The sequence below is a fragment of the Pleurodeles waltl genome, chromosome 4_2 (genome assembly GCF_031143425.1).
Source record: "Pleurodeles waltl isolate 20211129_DDA chromosome 4_2, aPleWal1.hap1.20221129, whole genome shotgun sequence".
In the NCBI taxonomy this organism is placed as follows: domain Eukaryota; kingdom Metazoa; phylum Chordata; class Amphibia; order Caudata; family Salamandridae; genus Pleurodeles; species Pleurodeles waltl.
In genome coordinates this window covers 26581857-26605956 of record NC_090443.1, presented here as the reverse complement: position 1 = coordinate 26605956, position 24100 = coordinate 26581857, and the positions used below count along the sequence as shown (strand labels likewise).

The following is a 24100-nucleotide window of genomic DNA, read 5'->3' as shown; positions in this document are numbered from 1 at the left end:
TGGTAGTTGATGAGTGAGTGTTCTTTATTAATTATTTATTATGATGTTTGTTTTATAGTTGGCATTGGTGAATTTTACTGTTGCATATTTCTCTTTTTATGATGTATGATTATGATATTGAGAATTGTATGGTTTTGATCATGTGGACCTCTTTGAGTTCCAAATCATGAATAAAGATCGAATTGAAATCATGACAGTGAATGTATGCGTCTTTGTGAGTCAGAGCGAGTGTGTCAGTATGTTTGTGTCTACGAGTGAGTATGAATGTGAGTGAGTTACACAGAATGCTTTTGAGTCTGCACTTTGCTATGGCATACTATAAGCAATCTTAGGTCTAAGAACGTACCAAGGGAAACCTGCCAGCTTTGGCCCATTAGAGGGGCATTTTAACAAAATCTAGGCCTAGGGTAGTAAGGGTAATTCTTTTAATATAGGGTCACTCATGACAAAATACTGCTGCTGGCATATGGAATGTAATTGTTGTTCTAAGGGAGAGCAACTGTGTCATATGGGGGAGGGGAGGCAACCAAGAGAAAATCAGACCATAACATTCTGAAGGCGTTTTTGGCATATGGAGCAGCCATGGCATGTTGGTAGCATCAATTATTAAAATACTGGTACTCCATCTAGGCAAGTGTACATTTCTCCAGCCTTGAGCAGAACACATTCAGTATCTATTTAACAAAGGGCTGTGTTTAAATCTCTGTTTCTGATGGATACACCTACCTGTGGATTCCTCACCAAAAGAATTCTCCCCTCGCGCCAGCCTCTACGGAAATTTCTTCTAGCTCTGCACGTCGACGATGACGTCACAATCGCCCGACTCCACGTGACGCCGTATGACGTTATCCAGGCAATAAGAAGCCCTCTCCGACGTGCAGACGTCAGTTCCCTTTTTTCCGTGCCCGAATAACGGTTAATTCTTCGAGGCTCACAGGGAGCTACTGTTTCCAACGGACGGTTACGATGTCGCAGCCTAGAAAATCCGGCTTTAATCCTTGTAGCCAGTGCAGGGGTCGAATGTCTGTTACCGACCCCCACGAAAACTGCCTCTGGTGCCTTAGTTCTGACCATGAGGTCGAGGCATGCGGTTCGTGTCAACGCATGAACCCTAAGGCATTAAAAGAAAGGGAGGCAAAATTGTTCTTGGCCCGGTCCAAGAAGAAGAAGGAGAGGCGTTATAGGAGGGAGTCTTCGTCGAGATCCTCCAGGTCTCGCCACCATCATAGTGGCTCTCGGCGCCGTCATGGATCTCAGCGCCGATCGAGCAAGGGACGGTCCAGATCTAGATCGGCTTCTCAGTCGGCTCGGCGTCGTCCGACGTGGGAGATAAGCCTGACCGTCACCCCTCCGCCTCTGACGACCCCGACGTCACCCAGGTCGGTCTTTGAGGTCGAGCCTTCCCAGAGGCCTGAAGGTTCTCCTGGCCAAGAGTTACCTGGACCCTCTTCGGCAGATTTGCCGGTGCCGGTGCAGCAGCAACAGTACCCGGCTTTCCCGACTCCGGGGTCGGATCCTGCAGCGTTTTTGAACGCTATGTATAACATGTTTGCTTCCATGATGCCGGGTGGAAGTCATGCAGGTCCGTCTGGCCCTTTGGCCTATGATTTGGGTGTTCTGGCGTCTTACAGGTCGGCGCCGTTCACCCCGTTTATGTCTGCTGCATCTGAAGCGGCGCCGATGCCTACGATGTCGCTCAGGATGGCTACACCTGTTACGGCGCCGTCGGATTCGCCTCAGATTTGATCGACGTCCAAAAACACTTTGGAGCCGGAGCCTCCGGCTTCGGACGAATCCGAGGTTTGGCACTGACGAAGATCTTCGGCGTCGGCCGACGTCTTGAAGACTCCAGGCTTGGAGTCAAGACTTAGGTCAAGACGTCTGGCCCTTCGTCTCTTGGAGGAGGAGGAGTACGCGAGGCAACACCTGGAGGAAGGAGAAGTTGTAGAGCCCTCAGGTGACTTCCAGGGACTGGACTCAGCTAGTGGCCTTGACACTACCCCGGAATGGGATCTGGCTTCCCCTGGAGAGGTCACGGAGGAAGCAGCTTCTTTCCATAAAGTCATCCGTAAGGCTGCAGACTTTTTGGATATTCCCCTTCCTACCGCGGAGGTCAAGAGAAATTTATTGACAGAAGTCCTCCATCCGACGTCTGCTTCTGCTGAACCTCTTCTACCATTCAATGAGGCTCTGCTGGACCCTATTAAGGACATCTGGCTGAAACCTGTATCCACTGCTGCAGTCAACAGAGCGGTGGCTCGGCGGTACAGGACGGCGCCTGGGGATCCGGCGTTTCTTTCCAGGCAACCAACTCCGGAGAGCCTAGTGGTCCAAGCTTCATGTTCCTCCAGATCCTCTCCTGGCTCGTTTCCTGGGGCCCCTGCGGACAGAGAGTCAAAAAAGATGGACCATACTGCTAAAAAGACATTTTCATCTTGCAGTATGGCCCTAAAATCATCCAATGCCACATGCATACTGGGGCGTTACATCCATGCCCTTATGGAAGAGGCGAAGGGCCATCCTAATTTGTCCCAGGAGATGCTGCAACTATTAGCGGATGCTCAGGCGGCTGCGACGCAATTGATCCAGTCTGGATTGGACACTTTGGACTCGGTGGCTAGGGCTATGGGCACAACCATAGTCTCTAGGAGGCAGTCTTGGCATCGATCATCAGGCTTCTCGACGGACGTGCAGGCCACACTCCTTGATCTTCCGTTTGATGGGGAAAAGCTCTTCGGCTCTAAGGCTGACTCAGCCTTGGAACGTTTTAAAGAGAGCAGAGCTACAGCTAGGTCTTTGGGACTCCAGTTGTCGGCCTCATCCACCTTTAGAGGCTTTCTGAGATTTAAGGGATTTGGACGTGGTTCCTTTCGAGGAAGATTGCAAGGACCACAACAATCTGCTTCTACCCTGCCTTACAGATCCTTCAGGGGCAGGGGCAGAGTCCGTACGAGAGGAGCCATCTTGCAGCACTCTGCCTCTTCCTTGGGAGGGGTGCAGCAAGGAAAGCAGCCGTAGTCCTCCACCACTCCCTGTCCATTCGTCTCCGGTAGGGGGGAGACTTGCCTTTTTTCTTCCAATGTGAGAGGTCATAACATCGGACTCCTGGGTCATCGACATTGTGAAGAGGGGGTACGCTCTTCCCTTTCGGGAATTCCCTCCGACCTTCACTCCCCGCCCTTCCTTCTGTTCGGAAGACCATCTTCTCCTGTTACAGCAGGAGGTATTATCCCTATTACAAAAAGGTGCAATAGAGTTGGTTCCCGAGCAAGAGAGGGGTCACGGGTGCTATTCAAGATACTTTCTGATTCCCAAAAAGGATGGTCAGCTGAGACCGATTTTGGACTTGAGGATTTTGAATTGGTTCCTCAAACAGGAAAAGTTCAAAATGCTGACCCTCTCACAGGTTCTTTTGGCGTTGAACGAAGGAGACTGGATGGTGTCGGTCGATTTGCAGGACGCGTATTTTCATATTCCGATCCTCAAATCGCACAGGAAATATCTCCGGTTTGTAGTGGGATCGCAGCATTATCAGTTTGTGGTCCTTCCCTTTGGTCTTACTTCAGCACCTCGAGCCTTCACAAAGGTGATGGCGGTGGTAGCAGCAGAGCTCAGAAGGAGGGGGATAGCTGTGTTTCCCTATCTGGACGATTGGTTAATCAAGGCCAAAACTCCAGAGCTCGTGCGGTGCCATCTCCAGTTGACGACTCAATTGTTGTACGACCTGGGTTTTTCAGTCAATGTACCCAAATCTCACCTGGAGCCCTCTCAACGCCTCCTGTTCATAGGGGCAGTATTGGACACAACATTGAATCGGGCCTTTCCTCCGCCCCAGCGGGTTCAGGACATACAGGCTTTGATTCCAATGTTTCGAAATGGAGCGGTAGTTCCAATCCTCAAGGTCCTTCGTCTGCTCGGTCTGTTTGCTTCTTGCATACTGTTGGTCACTCATGCACGCTGGCACATGAGGGCTCTCCAGTGGTGCGTCCGAAGGCAGTGGTTTCAACACAAAGGGGATCTCGAAGATTCGATAAAGATCTCCAGAGACACTGCAGAGGATCTTTGATGGTGGGCAGCGGTCGACAACCTGTCTCAAGGAAGGCCGTTCTCGCTGCCTCCTCCAGTGGCCACGGTGGTAATGGATGCTTCCACTCTAGGGTGGGGAGCTCATCTGGGGGACCTGGAGATCAAAGGCCTTTGGTCTCCAGGGGAACAGAAGTTGCATATCAATCTGTTAGAGTTGCGGGCAGTACGTCTGGCACTCAAGGCCTTCCTCTCTTCCATTTGCGGTCAATCAGTCCAAGTTCTAACGGACAACACGACCGCGATGTGGTATATAAACAAACAGGGAGGAGTGGGGTCGTATCTTCTCTGCAGAGAAGCCCTTCGTCTCTGGTCTTGGCTTCAAGACCACAAGATCTGCTTGATTGCACATCACTTGGCCGGAGTCCTGAATGTGCGTGCAGACATTCTCAGTCGACGCAGCTCGGTCGATCACGAGTGGCGTCTTCATCCAGATCTAGTTCTGGGTATCTTCAGGATGTGGGGATATCCGCAAATAGATCTGTTTGCCACTCAAGAGAATGCGCAGTGCCCGCTATTTTGCAGCCTCTAGTATCCGGTGCAAGGAGCTTTGGGGGATGCGTTTCAGATGACCTGGAAGGGTCAGTTGCTTTACGCTTTTCCCCCCATACCCTTGATTCCTCGAGTTCTCAGGAAGATCCGCCAAGACTGAGCCCAAGTCATCCTAATAGCTCCGGATTGGCCAAGAAGGGTGTGGTATTCGGACCTACTCCAACTCTCTCAGTGCCCTCCGCTCCGTCTCCCTTGCAGGGTGGACCTCCTCTCGCAGTCGCAGGGGCAGATTCTACACCCCCACCTCCAGAGCCTGCATCTCCATGCCTGGAGATTGAACGGGGCAATCTGAGTTCCTTTTCTCTCCCACCAGATGTGGTGGAAGTTATTTTATCGGCCAGGCGACACTCCACCAAGTCAATCTATGCTAATCGTTGGGCGAAATTTACAAACTGGTGTGGAGAGAATAGTTTAGATCCTTTAAAAGCTGGTTTATCTGACATTTTGTCATTTGCGCTCTATCTAGCACAGAAAGGTTTTTCAATTGCCACTGTTAAGGGTTATCTGTCTGCATCAACCATCCTTCTTTAAATCACCAATTGTTTTAAAGTTTCTAAAAGGACTCACTAATAATTATCCGCCCACGCCATTCGTTATGCCTCAGTGGGACCTTAACTTAGTCTTAACTTTTCTTATGGGGGCCCCGTTTGAACCTATGCACTCTTGTTCTTTACGGTTCCTAGTATTTAAAACTGTTTTCCTGGTGGCCATAACATCTGCCAGAAGGGTTAGCGAGCTTCAGGCTCTTACTGTGGAAACCCCATACCTTTCTTTCTTTAAGGACAAAGTGGCGTTGTGGACCAAGGAGGCTTTCCTACCGAAGGTTGTTACACCCTTTCACCTGGGGCAGTCGATTACTCTCTCTTCCTTTTACCCTCCACCTCACCCATTCAAGGAGGAAGAGAGGCTCCACCGGCTGGATCCGCGAAGAGCACAGAGCTTCTACGTCGCCAGGACGAAGGAGTTCAGACGGGATGAACAGCTCTTCGTTGGATACGTGGGGAAGAGGAAAGGTAGAGCGTTCCACAAGAGAACGCTATCCAGGTGGGTCATTCTATGTATTAAGATCTGCTATTCTTTGGCGAAGAGAGATCCACCTGTGGGGCTTCGTGCCCATTCCACCAGGGCCAAAGCAGCTTCATCGGCTTTGGCTAGAGGTGTTCCTGTGGCTGACATCTGCAGGGCAGCGACCTGGGCATCCCTCCATACTTTTGCCAAACATTACTGTTTGGACTGTGAGGTCAGGAGGGATGGCCATTTTGCTCGCTCGGTGCTGCAAGATTTCTTGGCTTGACCATTTGGGCACCCGCCACCGGAGGTTATACGGCTTGGGGACTCTATTCTTTTGGTGAGGAATCCACAGGTAGGTGTATCCATCAGAAGAATAAGTTACTTACCTTCGGTAACGCTTTTTCTGGTGGATACAGTAACTACCTGTGGATTCCTCACGGTCCCACCCACCTCCCCGTTGCCTGACTGGTCAAACCAGGATTTCTTTGGGTGCGCATCCTTGGACTTGTGTATAAATGTATATAGCTGTTTCATGCATATAGTTGTGTTCATGGTTTATCCTTTTCCTTTACAAATTAAGGTAGTGAAAAGGATATTTCGAACTGGAATTGTACATATATATATATATATATATATATTCATTTATTTTTGTATCAAATTGAAAGTTCGTAATTGTGATTTATATTGAGTTTTATATTAAATGTTTTGTTTTCACCTATTCTGGATGAGTGTGTACACTTTAGGTTTAACCTGTTCGCCTCTATGGCACGTAAAAAATGGTGATAACTGACGTCTGCACGTCGGCGAGGGCTTCTTATTGCCTGGATGACGTCATACGGCGTCGCGTGGAGTCGGCCGATTGTGACCTCATCGTCGACGTGCAGAGCTAGAAGAAATTTCCGTTGAGGCTGGCGCGAGGGGAGAATTCTTTTGGTGAGGAATCCACAGGTAGTTACTGTATCAACCAGAAAAAGCGTTACCGAAGGTAAGTAACTTAGGGCCTGATTACAACTTTGGAGGACGGTGTTAAACCGTCCCAAAAGTGGCGGATATACCACCTACCGTATTACGAGTCCATTATATCCTATGGAACTCGTAATACAGTAGGTGGTATATCCGTCACTTTTGGGACGGTTTAACACCGTCCTCCAAAGTTGTAATCAGGCCCTTATTCTTTATTGACAAAACTATGTATATCAACCGCATAAGTCCTCCCTCTTCCTGCTTTTGCTGGCATCAGCTTATTCAAGCCTTGGGAACCACTGATCATTGCCTGTTAATAGATTGCTAAATTCAACAAACTTTATCGTTGTGGCTTTGGCGTCCTACTGGAATCAAATGTCTGCATCTATTAGATTAGGAAGCACATTGCTAAATTTCCATAAAGTCTCTGAAACATGGCTTTTCGTGATGCAAGAATTCACCAAATTCACCTTTTTTGCATGCAGTCACCTTGGAGTTCTTTCTCTTCATCCTGCTCATGAAATTGGAATCTTAAATCCCCAGAAAAGCAACTACAGAGTGACACCATATACTGAACATGTCTCCGATTTACCCTCACATTGCTTTCTACTCCACAGAATCACTTGTGTAACTAGTACTAACCAAGCTTGACTTTGACAATATTTTACTATTGGGCCTAGCCTAATACTTCACCATTTGACAAGCTCGTAAAGCCTGGCACCAGACCTCTGTTCAGTCATTTTAGGCCTACTCACATTATACTGTCACCAGGCTGTCTGGCTCTGTGCCCAACACTGTCCCTGTGTTTTTGAGCTGCTATACTTGTACGCCAGACAATAACTTCCATGGCTTGTGTAGGAAGCTGGCATGACGTATGGTGGGTACTTGAGGTACTTAAACCTTATTCCAGGTATCCCTTATTAGTGTAGTGTAGGCAGTGTCTAGAAGCCAGGCTCTCTAGAGGTAGCTGTGGATGAGCAGCCAAGGCTTATCTAGGAGACATGCAAAGTTCAAGCATACCACTGTAGTCACACAGCACTTAACACATGAAAGAAAACACTAACTGTTCCAAAAATAAAGGTACTTTATTTTAGTGACACAATGCCAAAAAGTACTAGAGAGGCAAACCTCCAATAGGAGGTAAGTAACCCACTAAATACGTCCAGTAGTAATCGGCAATAGGCAGAGAAAGTGATAGAAAACAGTGCAAATGCAAATAGACAATAGTGACCCTAGGGGGAGCCCAAGCCATATACTAAAATAATGGAATGCGAGCACAAGACCCCCACCTAGGTTAGTGGAATGTGTAGAGGGGAGCTGGGGGTACTAGGAAACCCCAAAGGTCAGTACCATAGTTCCTCCTAGCGACCAAGAAAAAAGGAGTAAGTTACTGGATTTTCCCCAAACCACCCAAAAGCAAGGAAAAAAGGAAAATGTAACACCCAGACAAGACCACAAAAAACCAGCGGTGGATTCCTGAAGAGGAAGACCTGTGGAAGAAGGAGACCAAGTCCAGAAGTCACAGAAGAGTCCAGAAGGAGTAGGAGCTACTACCAAACCAGCTGTGAATGCAGTAGTGGGCAGACAGTAGGACGAAGATGGTCAGAAATGCAGCCCTGGAGCAGGTGAAGAGTTCCTGGAAGATGCAGTCGATGTCCCACGCCGGATGGATGATTGTAGTCAGTTAGTGGTGTGGAAAAGCCACCAACAAGCCCTGGCAAAGGCAGAAGTTGCGGTGAAGCAAAAAAGGAGCTGCCGGGGACTAGCAAGATCCAGGAGGACTCAACCCACATGAGGAGTCCTAGAGGGACCCTCAGCAAGGCAGAGAATCCACAGAAGAAGAAGCACCCCCCCACTGGAGATCCATTGGACGAGCAACCAGGAGTCACAGAGGAGCCCACGCATCCCAACTGGAGAGGGGTTCCGTGCCGCAGGAGAAGAACGCAGGCGGCTGTGCGTCACAGGAAGGAGCCCTGGGGGCTGAGGCTACACGGAGCCTGAAGATCCCTTAGAGGAGATGTAAACAGGCATTGGTAGCTGCAAGAGACGCAGTGCACAGGGGTACTGTCCTGCGTGGGAAGGCAAGAGCTTACCTCCACTAAAGCTGGATAGTTGGCAGAGAGGGCCAAGAGGACTACATCGTACCACCACAGGTGACGCAGGATCCATGCAGCTCAGGATGAGAGGAAATCCATGCAGCTGGTTGTCGTTGCAGTTGGTGCCTGCGGATGCAGGGGAGTGACTCTTTCACTCCAAGCAAGATTCCTTTTTCCTTCTCATGCAGACTGAAGACTTGCCACCCTCAGAGCATGCCCAGCCGGGGAAATGTTGCAGAAGCTGGAAGGAACCATGGACACAATGTTGCAAGCAGAGTCTTTGTTGTGGATGCAGATTGTCGGTTCCTGGAGGGTCCAGTCACGGTTCCAGTGGCAAGAAGGCGAAGTAGAGGTTGCAGAGGAGTCCTGCTGGAATCTTGCAAGCCAAATCTGAGGACCCACCCAAGAGAGAGACCCTAAATAGCCCTGAAAGGTAGATAGCTCACCTAGCCAGGTGAGCACCTATCAGGAAGGGGCTCTGACGTCACCTGCCTGACTTAGCCACTCAGATGCTCCCAGAGGCCTCTGCCCACCTTGGATTCAAAATGACAGAACCCAGGGACCCTCTGGAGGAGCTCTGGGCACCACCCCTTGGGTGGTGATGGACAGGGGAGTGGTCACTCCCCTTTCTATTGTCCACTTTTGCGCCTAGGCAGGGACTGGAGGTCTCTGAACAGGTGTAGACTGGTTTATGCACAGAGGGCACCAAATATGCCCTTTAAAGCATACCAGTGGCTTGGGGAGGCTACCCCTCTCAAGTCATGTAACACCTATTTCCAAAGGGAGAGGGTGTTATCCCCCTCTCCCAAAGGAAATCCTTTGTTCTGCCTTCCTGGACTTTAGCTGTTCAAGCAGCAGGAGGGCAGAAACCTGTTGAGGGGTGGCAGCAGCTTGGGCTGCCTGGAAAACCCAAGAAGGCTAATAGGAGCAATGCTGGTGGTCCTCTATGGAGCCCCCAGAGTGCACGGAATCCTACTTCCAATACTGCCAACAGTATTGGGGTATGATTCCGACATGTTTGATACCAAACATGCCTAGGTTCGGAGATACCTTTATGTGGCTGGACATAGGTAGTGACCTATGTCCAGTACATGCATAAAAATGGCATCCCGCACTCACGAAGTCCAGGAAAATGGAACTGGAGTTTGTGGGGGCACCTGTGCTAGTGCAGGGGTTCCCTAACACACAGGTACTTTCACCCTGCCCTCTGGGCTAGGAGAGCCTGCCATAGGGGTGACTTACAGTGACCTGGAGCTGTGACCTGTTGTGAAAGGGGTGCATGCACCCTTTCACACAGGCTGCAATGGCAGGCCTGCAGATACATTTTGCAGGGGCTCCCCTTGGGGGGCATTATACATGCTGCAGCCCATGGGGATCCCCTGGTACCGCAATGCCCTGGGTACCATATACTAGCGACTTACATGGGGGCACTAGTACGCCAAATGTGGGGTGAAATGGTACAAGTAACCAAGTTGGAAGAGAAGGGTCCTGGTTAGCAAGATCCCTCTGAACACAGTCAAACACAGGCAGAAAATGGGGTTACCATGCCAAGAAAGAGGGTACTTTCCTACAGCTTGTACCTACTTCTCCTGCTTTATCTTTAACTGTATACCTATTTGGGACCTATAGATCAACTCGCCAAATTCTTCTAGTCACTCTAAAAAAAAGTATTCTGCAGTGCCTCCAAGTCCTTCAACTTCCTACTCCCGTTCCACTAGAACTCTGTACCACCAAGCATGTATGCAATCTTCTTTGCACGAAAGTTCAAAATTGCATCAAAAGGGTCATTTTTGTGGTTTGTCTGTATGCTTAAGTTATTGTAGAAATGTAGTGATCTGAGCTGTCTTCTCCAGCACTCTATACAGTCGCACATTTTATCCATACACAGCTGCTGCCCATAATATTTTATTTTAACCTCTTAACCCTCACAGTTCTGTGTATCGTCGTTTAACTTGTGTGGAATTCTTATAGTCGAAATGTTATTGATATTGAGTAACTGAAGAACACACTTGCATGCACTGCCGATTGTTATTTGGTGCTTGCATACAGCACTGGTCTCTGGTGTGTGCAATTTATGCTGTGCTAATGGATTTCTAAAGTCCTCTGTTCTCTGACTGTATGGTTTACTGTAGTCTTGAGTCTGTTAGGTAAGCTACTGTACGTGCTTGCGGTTTGCTGACTTCGGGTCCAGCTCCTTGATACTTCCGTAGCGTACTGCTCTTGATGTCTGCAAAATCTGCAGTTCTCCGAACAGCCCCTAAATGTGTATTACATTGAATAGAACTTCCTTGACAAACATGTTATCTCTTTTCTTCCTCTCTTTTGGCAGGAAGTTTAGAACTGCATATGACACCTTGTTCCTTCTGCTGGCATGGCAACCCCATCCTATGTGACAGAACTGCAAGCAGAACAGCAGCCGCAAGCAACTTCACAGGTACCACAGCAGCCACAGCAGCAGTATGTTGCCGAGCTGCAGACAATACAATCGCAGGCACAGAAGCAGTTTGTGACCGAGATCCAGTCTCCACAGCCCCAGTCTGGGCCACAGACACCGTCGCCAGTGCCCCAGCAGTACATCGTGGTGACTGTATCTGGTAAGGATGGAATTCTGGCCTCCTTAATCCTTCTTTCAGTTCAGGTTGGATCTCAGTTGAAAGGAAACCGCACTCTGAAAGCAACTAGAGTTAGACTACAGCAACGTGAGACAATGGGTTAAATTACAGTAACAGGAAAACCACAGTGATGGAGTTCACAATGATAGAAACTTTGGAAGAACGGTTTATAATGACAGGAAAATAAGGATTACACAGACAGGAAAGAGTAGCAGTTGCTTTTCAGTGACCAGGAACTGCAAGGATTTGGTTGTTGTGACAAAAAACTCTTATGTTGGATCACAGTGATAGAAAACAACAATAATTGAATTTCAGAAACAATAGGAACTGAGTTACTGTTACAGGAAATGGAAGCCTTTTGTTACACATGAAGGACTTACAGGGATTGGTTGTACAGTGAAAGGAAACTGCAAGAATTAGGTTATTTCATCAGGATACCTTTTAGATTGGATTACTCAATAAGAGGGAATTGGAGGGCTTGGGTGACAGTGAAAGGAAATAGTCTAGATTTCCTGACAGTGGCAGGAAGAGACCGGAAGTGAATTAGAGTGTTAGGAAACTTTCTGGTTGGAGTTATTCTGGGAAAAGAAACAGCCAGGATTGGCAGCATAGAGAGGAACAGACTTGGGGATTAAGAGAAAGGAGACAAGGTGAACTCTTAGGGTGTCGCCAGCAAGAACAGTACGACTTGGGGAGTGAAGTGTGGAGATCAGCATTTTCCAGGGTGATAACAGAGAGGAGCAGCACCCGGGTGTGGGAGCAAGGAAAGGAATGGGGCTAGGGCATAAGAGAAGTATGGCCAAGGAATTGCAGCACATATTGGTACCGTGCAGCAAGTATTGAACAATTCCTGTTTATGGTCTAACTGCTGTGTCATTTGTGACTTGTGCTAGCTTCAGTGCTCAATTCACATTATACCATGTCCTCAAGAATGGCAGTGCTGACAGTAAACTGGTGTCTGATACAATTTCTGCTAAGTAGCTCTCAGACATGCACAGTTTTTAGCTTCTCTCCACGACATACCTCCAGAGGTAATCCTCGCTCTAAGGTGTAAGCCTCCATCATACATGTACAAGATCCTTGGACACGGACTGTGTAAGTCTGTGTCATAAAACCTAAGCCCCATGGGATGCCTCCTCTGAACCGAGATATGCTGATGCATCCAGGTAGTGGTTACATGTTGAAAGGTGGGTCCTGTTTAAAGGATTACCTCAGCCAACGTCCAAGGTTATAAAAGCTTCTTGTTTTCAGCTCATGTGTCAGGAGCAGGAGACGTTTCTTGTGTGTAATGTTATACAGCTGCTTCTATAAGGCATTTCATTATTGTAAGTACCTAGACAAATGTACTTATCAAATAGATTGAAACCCTTGGTTTGTGTATAGTATATTCACTATGGGGCTGTGTGCTCAGATGATATTGATAGTGTTTAAATATTGGTCATCGTCGGTTAAGAAACTCTCTCTCACATGCTTTATGCGTCTGCAATGTCTGTTCAAAATCAGACACAAACAGGTTTTTTACGTCCTCTAGGGAGAAATATTATAGTATTATTATAGATTACATTATTTGGGAGGTTGAATTATGGCATAATTTTGTTGATTTTGAGGTTATACCTAGAACTGACAACTATCATAATGCGCTTCACCTAACAAGTGGAAAAATGCTTTCCAACTCCTCATTTGTCCCCAAATTATATAATTCTTGTTTAGCACTCCGGAATAAACTCCAGAATAACAGTCAGTCAAATGACACAGACTAACATTTAACACTAACACTCTTACTCAAATTACCAATTTGTTTTATACTTGTGTATCCCCTTACACAGATTATCATATGTACAGTAACCCTGTCATTGCGTTCCATTATTCTATGTTGAAAGGATTGAAAATCGTCTGTACGATGGTAGTAAAACACTTAGGGGGTTATTCTAACTTTGGAGGAGGTGTTAATCCGTCCCAAAAGTGACGGAAAAGTGACGGATTTACCACCAGACTTATTACGACTCCATTATATCCTATGGAACTCGTAATACGGCTGGTGGTATATCCGTCACTTTTGGGACGGATTAACACTCCTCCAAAGTTAGAATAACCCCCTTAGTTCACTAATAGGTAAATCTACTCCATGGTACAGGTGTGAGTGCTGGAAGGGAAACTCCTCTCTCATTACAACCAGTAAAACAAGCAATGCGCAAAAAATCGGAGAAGCAACATCTAATTACAAACTTATCATGGATACATGCAGGGAGAATTCAAAGGATGCCAATTGGATGGACTTGCTAGACGCATCTAAAAGAAGGGACAATATATTGCTTGGGCAAACTATAGCACATGTCAGTCTTACAAGTAATACCACAATTAAGCATTTCATCCAACCCCATATTTGGGTTAAACATTCTGGGAATTTATATTCCAATGATAACCTGGTTACCAATACACCAATACACCAACTGAACCTCAGCTCTAATCATCTATTAGACCTGCTGCCCTGATGTCTCCTTGTTTTCCATAATAGACACAACTAAAGCAATCGAGCCCCTGCAACCTGGGAATGCGTCAGGACCCGTTAAAATTCCAGGGGACTTATATACCTCTGAAGTTAATGTAAGGAGTCACTGTATAAAACTTGTTTCTAGTCAGGTTATGTCAGGTAATAGATAGCATGCCAATTTGCGACATGGGGCAGAAATAATTCTTCTTTAAGAAGAGAGACAGGAGTCTTCCAGGGAACTACAGGATAATCAGTCTGATAACTTGCAAAAGGTGTTTTGCAGACACATCTTAGACAGACAGTTGGGATGTATGGATCAGACTCTGGTACTCTCTCCTTTGCAAGCAGGTGTCAGAGCAAAAACCAGTACAGTAGAGCAAATATTTAGGTTTGCTCTAATAATGTGGCAATACCTAAAGTTGAAGAAGGAGCATCTGTCTGTAGCATTCGTTGGCTCGAAGGCTGCCTTGGCTTTTGTCTCTAGACATGGTCTGTGGGATACCCTCAGGTCAATTGATGTACTGCCTTTTATATTGAACATCCTGATAAGGCTACATCAGCATCACTATGTCCAAGTGCTCTGGGGCAAAGTGTGAGAGCACACAGATTGAATACCAATAGATAGAGGGGGTCAAACAATAGAGAGAAGAATCAGTCACGTTATTCTACCTGTATCAATCAATAGAGAGAAGAATCAGACACGTTGTTCTACCTGTATATTAATAATGATGTAATCAATTTCCTAGGTGAGTGTTCATGACTCCTCTAAATTAGAGGAAATGCCTCCCCAGCTGTCTTTTTTTTTGCTGAAGATACTCTCCTCATCTCACAAAACCCAGTGGTTTTAGAAAATGTAATTGAATAATTTAGATGAATTTTGTGATTACCAAAGTTTGAAGGTCAATACTACAAAAACTAAATCCATAAGTCTGTTAGAGGAGTCTTTACGAATAGGGCAATAAAGCTGATACATTCAATGTTTTTGGAAATCTCCTATTCAGAAAAGTGGTGAAAGGGCTTTTTACTCTGAACTAATGTAATAGAGTTATCTGCATAATTTATTTTCTTGACTGATTTTGCATATAATTGCTCAGAGCATATTGTATAAATTTTCATAATTTTTATTTGCCTCCTGATTGATTTCATTTACAGCCTGGAAGGACGCAGTAGGGTTCTTTTATTATGAATGTATGGCATACCTTTCTTGCCCTAATCTGTATATATTTGTACATTAATTATTGTACGTTACTTATTGTGTTGTACGTGTGTGTTGTATGAATGCCCCTGTTAGAAAAGGGGTCTGTAGTTGGCACTGGTTTGCACCCTGTCCAAGTAGGGACCCTCACTCAATTCAGGGTAAGGGAGACACACAGCTAAGATAACCGTTGGTAGCTTGGCTCAAGCAGTTAGGCCTATCTCAGAGGCAATGTGTAAAGTTTTTTTACACACACACACACACACACACACACAGAAAAAGTGAAAACATCACAAATGACTCCCCACCTGTTTAGAAAAACAACCAATATTAATCTGTACACAATAGCTCTAACTGGGGCTATCACGTCATTTTGATGGAGTCATCTCCAACAGTCCGATGCTACTCGTGGGGGAGTGCGGGACAGTCATGGAGTCGCACGGACACCAGTTACAGTACCTTGGAAAACGATGAGGAAACAAAGGCATTGCACGGAGTTGGGGAGGTGAGGCATCGCTGGAGCAGGTGCAATATCTGTTCCTTACTGCCACTGGGGAGGTGAAGTGTCGGTTCCGTACTGGTAGGCAAGGGAGGTGGGGCGTCAGTTTCTTACTTTTGCAGGGAAGGTGATGTGCATTGGCGGCAAGGCGGCGGTTCGTCACAACAAGGCAGAGTCGATGAATCCAGCAGGTCAGGTTGCGGGTGTTGCGATCACACCAAAGGTGCTGCGGCACAGTCGGAGTCACGTGCCCCGGACGTTGGTGACGCAGCGCTCTGAACTCATGCTGTGGAAGCACTTCAGAGGCACTGCGGCGGTGTCGGCCCTTCGCCGTCAGTCGGGGTCATTGTACTCAGAGGGGACCAGGGCTCCGGTGCAGGCAGAGACGCTGAGTCAGACAATGGGACCAGTTCAGAAGTTGCTCTGGAGTTGATGTGCTTGGTTTCTTCTTGGTTGCACCAGAACTCACTCCCAAGGGCCCAGGAACTGGATTTGCCACTGTTTGGCAAGTCTAGACTCTCAGAAAGAGAGCCCAGGGGACGGTAGATGAAATCTTTGATGTCCCTGAGACTTCTTAACAGGAGGCAAGCTCAGTCCAAGCCCTTGGAGAACCTTTGGAAACATGATGTAGAAAGCAAACCCCAATCCTTTCACTCCCATGCCAGAAGCAGCCAACCAACAGCAGGCCGGCACAACAAAGCAACAGGCAGAGTGGCAATATCTCCTACAACATACAGATCTTCTTCCTGGCAGAATGTCCTCTGTCCACAAGGATTCTAACATTGTGGTGTCGGAAGTCTAGTACTTATACCCATTTCTGTCTTTGAAGGAGTCAAACTTCCAAGAGAAATCTTTGTAGTGTACAGGAATCTGCCCTTTTCTGCCCTAACCCTAGACACACTCCAGGGGGTTGGAGACTGCTTTGTGTGAGGACAAGCACAGCCCTATTCAGGAGTAAGTGTCAGCTCCTCCCACCACTCTAGCTCAGTAAAACCCAGCAGCCTGGTGATGGATCATGAGGATATGCAGGGCACACCTCAGCTCTTTGTATGACTGTCTAGAGTGAATGCACACACAGCCCAGTTGTCATCCTGAACCAGACCTGTATTCAGCAGACATGCAGGGGCACAGAATGGTTAAGCAAGGAAATGCCCACTTTCTAAAAGTGGCATTTTCAAACTCACAATTTAAAAACCAACTTCACTAAAAGATTAATTTTTAAATTGTGAGTTCAGAGACCTCAAACTCCATATCGCGATCTTCCCCAATGGGAAATTACACTTCAAAGATATTTCAAGACAATTCCCTTGTTACCCTAGGGGAGAGATGGGCCTTGCATAGTGAAAACCAAATTTAGCAGTTGGTGCACCAGGCCCTTTTTGCAGGGTCATCCCCAATCTTTTTGCCTCTTTCCTCCTAATTTTTCTGACCAGTTTTTGTTGGCTTTAGGGCTCTGGGCACGTAGCTATAGTGCATATGCTCTCTGTGTAAATTGTATTATTCATTGCTTTATTCCTTATTGGCATATTTGATTTACTAGTAAGTCCCTAGTAAAGTGCACTAGAGGTGCCTAGGGCCTATAAATCAAATGCTACTAGTGGGCCTGCAGCACTGGTTGTGCCACACACATTAGTAGCCCTGTAAACATGGCTCAGATCTGCCACTGCAGTGTCTGTGTGTGCAGTTTTAAACTGCCAGTTTGACCTGGCAAGTGTACCCACTTGCCAGGCCCAAACCTTCCCTTTTGGTACATATAAGGCACCCCTAGGGTAGGCCCTAGGTAGCCCCACGGGCAGGGTGCAGTGTATTTAAAAGGTAGAACATGTACTGGTGTGTTTTACATGCCCTAACTGTGAAATAGTGCAGTATTTAGCTTTCACTGTTGCAAGGCCTAGCCCCCTCATAAGTTAACATGGAGGATACCTTTAAATATCCTTAAAGTGCAGATTCCCTTTGAGGGCAGATAGGTATTTGGAGTTTGAGGTCCCGGATCTCACAGTTTAAAAATTCCCCTTTTAGTGACGTTGGTTTTTAGATTGTGAGTTTGAAAATGCCACTTTTAGAAAGTAGGCATTTCCTTGCTTAAACCATTCTGTGACTCTGCCTGTTTGTGGATTCCCCATCTGGGTCAGTTTGACAGTTGGGCTGTTTACACCTCTTCTCTAGACAGTGACACAAAGGGAGCTGGGGTGTAGCTTGCATATCCTGATGAGCCATCTGAGCTAGAATGGAGGGAGGAGTGGTCACTTACACCTGAAATGACTGTGCCTGCCCTCACAGAATGCAGTTTCCAACCCCTGGTGTGTGTCTGGGGCCTGGCCTGGACAAGGAAGGATCTTGCAAACACATGAGACTTTGCTTTGAAGTTTGCCAACTTCAAGGGCAGAAAGGGGTATGAGTAGTAGACCCAAAACCCCAGACTTTTAGAATCTTTCAGGAATCAAGAGGAACCTCTGCCAAGGAGAAGAGCTGAAGAGCTGGAGGAGGAGTACTGTCCCTTTGCTGTGTTGCTTTGCTGGCCTGGCCTGCAGTTGTTGCTTGTGACTGAAAAGAATGCAAAGGGTGATTTTTGCTGTGTGTCCTGCTTGAGAGAGTTCTCCAAGGGCTTGGAGTAGAGCTTGCCTCCCTTTGGAAGTCTCAGGCAAATCAAAGACGTCAGTTTCCTCTTCCTACAGCACTGAGAACTGCATGTTTTGTGCTGTTTAAGGATAAAAACCACTGCAATGCTGTCAATGACGCAGCTGGCCTGCACCGTGACCTGCTGACGCCGCACAGAGCCGCACTGCCCCGCTTTGCACCACAACCCTGGTCTCACTGACACTGTCATCGTACAACTTCACCGAGCCGCTGCACGCACCGCGACCTGTGGGCCCTGTACTCTGGCATTGGTTGCTCACACTGCAGCCTGGGCTTCCTCAACGCCGCCGCTCTTGCTGACACTGGCACTGCTGCCTGCACCGTGGCCTGTGGACACCGCTCGTGGGGTACACAAAGCACCGTCCCATCCCACACCGCAGCCCCAGTCCACCAACGCCAGTACCGTCGACTCCAGTATTGTCACCAGGCATCCCTGCCTGCACCATGGCCTGTGGGCACCGCTCATGAGTTTCACGTAGCACCGTTCCGACCCGCACCGCCGGCTTGGGCCTACTGACGACAGTGCTTTAGCAACAACTACGCACTGCCTGCACCGTGACCTGGTGACACTGCACATCACACCGCCCGCTTCACACCTCAGCCCTGTTCTCACCGACGCTTCTGGATGCCGTCACCGAGCCGCTGCTTGCACCGTGACCTATTTGCACCGCACGTCTCATCAGCCCGCTTCGCACCGCAGTTCCAACGCCATCCATGCTAGTGCTCCTGACTTCATCAGCCTGGAGTTCGCTCTGCAATGTGTGTGACTTCAAGGACTTAGTGACCCCTGCACTGGCTCCATGAACGACAACGCAACGCCAGCGACGCCACTCTCCGTAGCTCACTGCGAGGATTACGGCACCTTGCAATTCCAAAGGTACTGTTTGCGGGTCTCCCTGACAATGTAGCTGGCCTGCGACGCGGCGGCCAGCCTGAACTGTTGGTTTTGTTGATCACAACGCTGTGATAGCCCCAGTTGGAGCTATTGATTTTAAGGAACTTTATTTTTGAGTAAATCTTGCAAAATTCATATCTTTAACACTGTATGTTGGATTTATATTGTTTTGGTCTTGTTTTACACAGATAAATATTGGCTATTTTTCTAAAACTGGTGTGGTGTCCTTTTCTAGTGTTTTCACTTATTACTGTGTGTTGTGTGCAGATGCTTTACACATTGCTTCTGAGATAAGCCTGACTGCTCATGCCAAGCTACCGAGGGGCTGAGCAGGGGTTATCTGAGCAGGTATCTCCTTTATCCTGACTAGAGTGAGGGTCCCTACTTGGACAGGGTGCAACTAGAGACCCCATTTCTAACAGCACTATTTCACTATCAGGACATGTAAAACACATCAGTACGTGTACTACCTTTTAAACACACTGCACCCTGCACATGGGGCTGCATTGGGCCTAATGTAGGGGTGACTTACATGTAGTAAAAGGAACGGTTTAGGCCTGGAAAGTGGGTGTACTTGCCAGGTCGAAATTGCAGTTTAAAACTATCCACACAGACACTGCAGTGGCAGGTCTGAGACATGTTTACAGTGCTACTCCTTTGGGTGGCACAATCCGTGCTACAGGCCCACTAGTAGCATTTGGTTTACAGGCCCTGGGCACCCATGGTGCACTATTCTAGGGACTTACAAGTAAAGCAAATATGCCAGTCATGGATAAACCAATCACCAATACAGTTTAGACAGGGAGTACTTGCACTTTAGCACTGGTCAGCAGTGGTGAAGTGCCTAGAGCCCTGAAACCAGCAACAATGAAATGAAATACATAGTCAAAAACAGGAGGTCATAGGCGAAACGTTTGGGGATAACCCTGCAAAAAGGGCCATTTCCGACCCCCCCCAAAAAGAATCAATAAGGAAAAAAAGATATTGATAGAGTGGGCACTTTAGTTGGTGCAGTAGGTCTGAACACCGGGTATCAGAACTAAGCACATAGGTGCTCTTTGTTGATGCTGTGGTAAGGATTGTCATTATCGGTGCATGTTGTTGGTACTCAACGTGGGCATTAGGTGTGGGCGGTTAACAGTACTGGAGTGAGTTCTTTGTTATGTTGGAGACTTTGGTGTGATAGGTGTGAGTGTGATAGTACGAGTCCTAGGTCTTGATGGTCTGGTTGGTGTGAGCACTGAGCATGGTAGTGTGGTATGCATGATAACTGAGTTATTGGTTTGAGCACCAGATGTTCATGTATGTGTGTGTACTAATCTTTCTATGGTCTGGACATTTTGAAAGTTTGATGGACACAGGGATCGAAGGTTGTACTTGGTGAGGGCCCTGTGGGCCGTGTGTTATTTATTAGCTGTAACTCCTTTTGAAAATGTTAACTCCTAAGATGGATGCCATGCTTTAAACTAGGTAGCTGTTTTTGTTGATAATGGCCACCTGGTATAGACATTGGATGTACTTGGTGAATGTGGGGCATGTGCACTGTGGGCAGTGGTAGCATGGTAGATAGTGTGACTGTGGCTTTGTTATAGTTAGGCAGTATGAAGAAAGTGAGTACTGTTTTGTGTGTGTAAAAACTGGGTGTGGGTTGTGAGGGTCGGAAGATAAACAGTACCAGCCCATGCAGCCTTGTGTGATTTCAGTGCATATACTTGGAGGTGAATTCTACCCCATACTTCTATCTACGAAACCAAAAAAGCATGACACCAAAAACAATCATAGAGAAGGCCTGAATCGAAGTAATAGTTACCTCTAAAGGTATAGAATCAGAAAATGCTTTGGCCTGACTGAAGGAACAACACAGAAATTAGAACGCCACAAATCTGAATACTTATACCTTAGAAATCTCTAGAATCCTTCTACATATCAGATCCTCACCAATCAGAAACTGATGTGTTGTGGCATCTGCCCTTTCTGTTTTGCTGATTTATGTCAGTATTGTGTATGGGCAAAGCCTCATTTCAAAGATGAGCATTCAGAAACTGGGCAACGTGTCTCAGTTATACTTGAGAACATGTAGTCCTCGTCAACCCCCTTTCCCACCGTCCTGACTACTCTACACTTTAGTGCCAACACTAAATGCTGCTGTCCCAAATGTGTCCTGAAGGGACACTGAAATGCAGATATAAACAACTATTATTTGGCGGGTGCATTGCCAATGGCAATAACCCACCACTATAAGGCGTTGACCCTATATCTGTAATATCTGGCTACAGCTGCTTTCCACTACTCTTCTATATTGATTGATTAATCTGTCCATTGTTACAACATCCAGAAAAATCATTAGATTAAAACACTTTTTTCAAGTGTCAGACATCATTTTTTTAAAGGCACTGGAAATATTTCTATCCGTAAGGACCTCAACTTTGTTGTTTGATATTATTGCAGCTTAACCTAAGAAAGCACATTTTGAGCGTGTGCACTAGTGCGTACTTTGGTATTTTCCATAGGAAGTAACTTCTTAATTGCGATAACATCATCTAAGAGAAGTAGTGAAATTCGGGCCACTCAGTAAATTAAAAATTTTCATAGCTGTTCATTATGAAAAGGTGGTACTGAGCAAGTACTCTTCCACCATGAATATTGTTGGATTTTAATGACAATAAGTACATTAATATGCCTGTTTTCTTCCAAAATCCTTGTGAAGTTGTCACACACATGTGAAAATGACTCTTTTTCTATGTTCTTGAAAGGACATTAGAACCTTGAGTCAACCGCTATTCTGCTGCAGTAGTGTCCGTTAAGAAATACTTTTTTTCAAATTGACTGTGCCCATCTGGGTTGTTTAGTGTATGAAATCACACTTTCAAAAGCAAATGGAGCACTTTGAGAAAGTCGAAGAGAACATTCAACCAGAGATAAAATTACAAGTTGCAGCTGTGATGCAATATATTTGTTGACTAATAACTGTAGAGAGCAAATTGTTTGTGTAGTAATACCTTCTTTAGCTATTATTTGTTGGATTTTCACCCTAAATCTGTCACTAAAGTATTTCAGGTGTCACTTAAGAATGTACTACGAGGGAAACCTTCAATTCTGTGGTTGAATTTTTCAGCACCTGATTTTATAGGAAAAAGAATTGCATACTATTTTGTTAGACAAGAATAGTTTCTCAGGGAAGCGTGGCCAAGATGGCTTCAGCATAGGAATATTTTTGAGAGGCTCCTTTGCCCAACCTGCCATTCTGCCATCTTGACCCCTAGACTGCCTCCCTGCCTAACTGATTGAGGTGGGGGCCTGTGGTGTGGTGGATCCTCACAGCAGTTGTGGAGGCTATGAGGGAGGTTGGTTAGTGTTCTACACAGCGGCCAAACCGGGCCTGAAGCTGCGCCATACCTCCCAAGATAGCGTCTGGGCCCGCCATCCTCTAAGGGGCCCGCACAGTGCACGCCCCGCCAACTCCCCCCAGCAGCAGCTGGGTGTCGCCCTTGTAGACCATCTCACTCTGGGTCCTGGAACTGCTGGAGTGGATAACAGACCCCCTGGATCTTCAATGCATCATAGCTGGAGCCGAGGTGCCCTTTCTCCGATGATGAATGGACCTGCATCTCAGCCCTGAATTTCCTCCTGTGGGAACCCACAGGGTCAAGGACTCTACCAGCTTTTCCCTCAGAGTGGGGCACGGGGAGGCAGATCTGTGGCGGGCACAATGGCCACCCTGTGCTGTCAAAATGAACTCTTGGGTCCCAGGCCCTATATAGATTTTGCACCACTGTCCTTTGCTGGGTTCTGGTGCTTCTGCCGGCGGAGTGGGAACCTGCCCAGCCATCTTCATCAAACTCCTGTGGATCCATTCACAGCTCCTGAGTGGCCTAGGGCTGTGGAGGGGCGGTGGGAGCAGATTCCCCCAGCCCCTTCTCCTGAGTGGCAGATGCTATCTGAGGGCTTCCCTCTTGTGACTTCATGCTCTCTCCCTGTGCTACGTGCTTAACCCAGACTCAGTGAGGGGGGCGGCTCCCCTGGGGCCTTGCAGATCTGTCACACAGATCCTGTTGGCCTGTGCCCTAGACCTGGACTTGTTGTGACACCTTCCCTCTTTGACTCTGAACTATCAGACAGAGGTGTGCATGTTGGACACTCCCTCACTACATCCAGGTGAAAACTTTACCTTAAAATTTGGTGATCAGGCAATCGTTATTCAAGCAAAATCGTTGTTTAGACAGTAGTTGTTCAGTACTTCGTTGTAGAGACTTTTTTGTTGTTTAGCAGTAGTGGTTTAGGCAAGTAGTTGTTTAGGACCTAGTTGTTCTATCACATATTCCCTCACAGCCCACTGGGGTATGGACTAAGTACCACAACACACTGACTGGGTTTACAAGCAGTGGGACACTCTGTGTATGAAACTGATCTCCTCCACCAACAACCACCAGCAGCGACAATTTGAGAAGCAGTGGGGACCCTGCATTAACTTTCTTGCCAATTAATTCTGAGAACTCTCTTGCCTGTAATTTCTACGAGTACTGCACCTCACAGACCTGGATTAGCACACAGTGGTGTGCACGAACACGCTCCTATGGGACCATATGTGACTTTCTTGGCTTCTGGTTCTTTACCATGCGTATGAGCAAACAGGATGTTTTTTCTTGTTAACTTTTCCTAATTTCATCTCCCCACACACAATTCCATCACTCCCCCACCTGCTTCCCACGTCTACCTTAGCCAGCTTTGATAGCTCCACCGGCCAGCAAATGTAGGTGGGAGTATGTGTTACCCTTGTGTAAATACTCATTGAGACAGATTTGAACTACAATAATAGTCTGTCTCACACACTATTCCAGTCATATCAGAGATCACCAATATGAAATGACATGAATAAAACAGGATTTGGCTAAGTATCTATAGTGACTTCCCATGGTGCTGACACAGAGTGGCGTTTTCCTGCATACATACACGGGCATTTTTCGGACCTTAAAAGCATGCAATCAATCAATATATAGTCTATCAATAACAAAAATAGATATTTCTGTTATTATTTTCTGTTTCTGCATTATGTATCCTGACTTTTA

At 46.9% G+C, this 24100-nt stretch overlaps 1 protein-coding gene across 4 annotated transcripts in view; it reads left to right on the top strand.

Moving 5' to 3' along the window:
* RFX1 (regulatory factor X1) overlaps positions 1 to 24100 on the top strand; it is a 788791-nt gene that overhangs the window by 45237 nt on the left and 719454 nt on the right. For all 4 annotated transcript variants that reach the window (XM_069230453.1, XM_069230451.1, XM_069230454.1 and 1 more), the window contains exon 2: positions 11035 to 11299. In XM_069230453.1, coding sequence (XP_069086554.1) covers positions 11077 to 11299 — 223 coding nt within the window. In that variant the 5' untranslated portion in view covers positions 11035 to 11076. The remainder of the gene's footprint in view (positions 1 to 11034; positions 11300 to 24100) is intronic.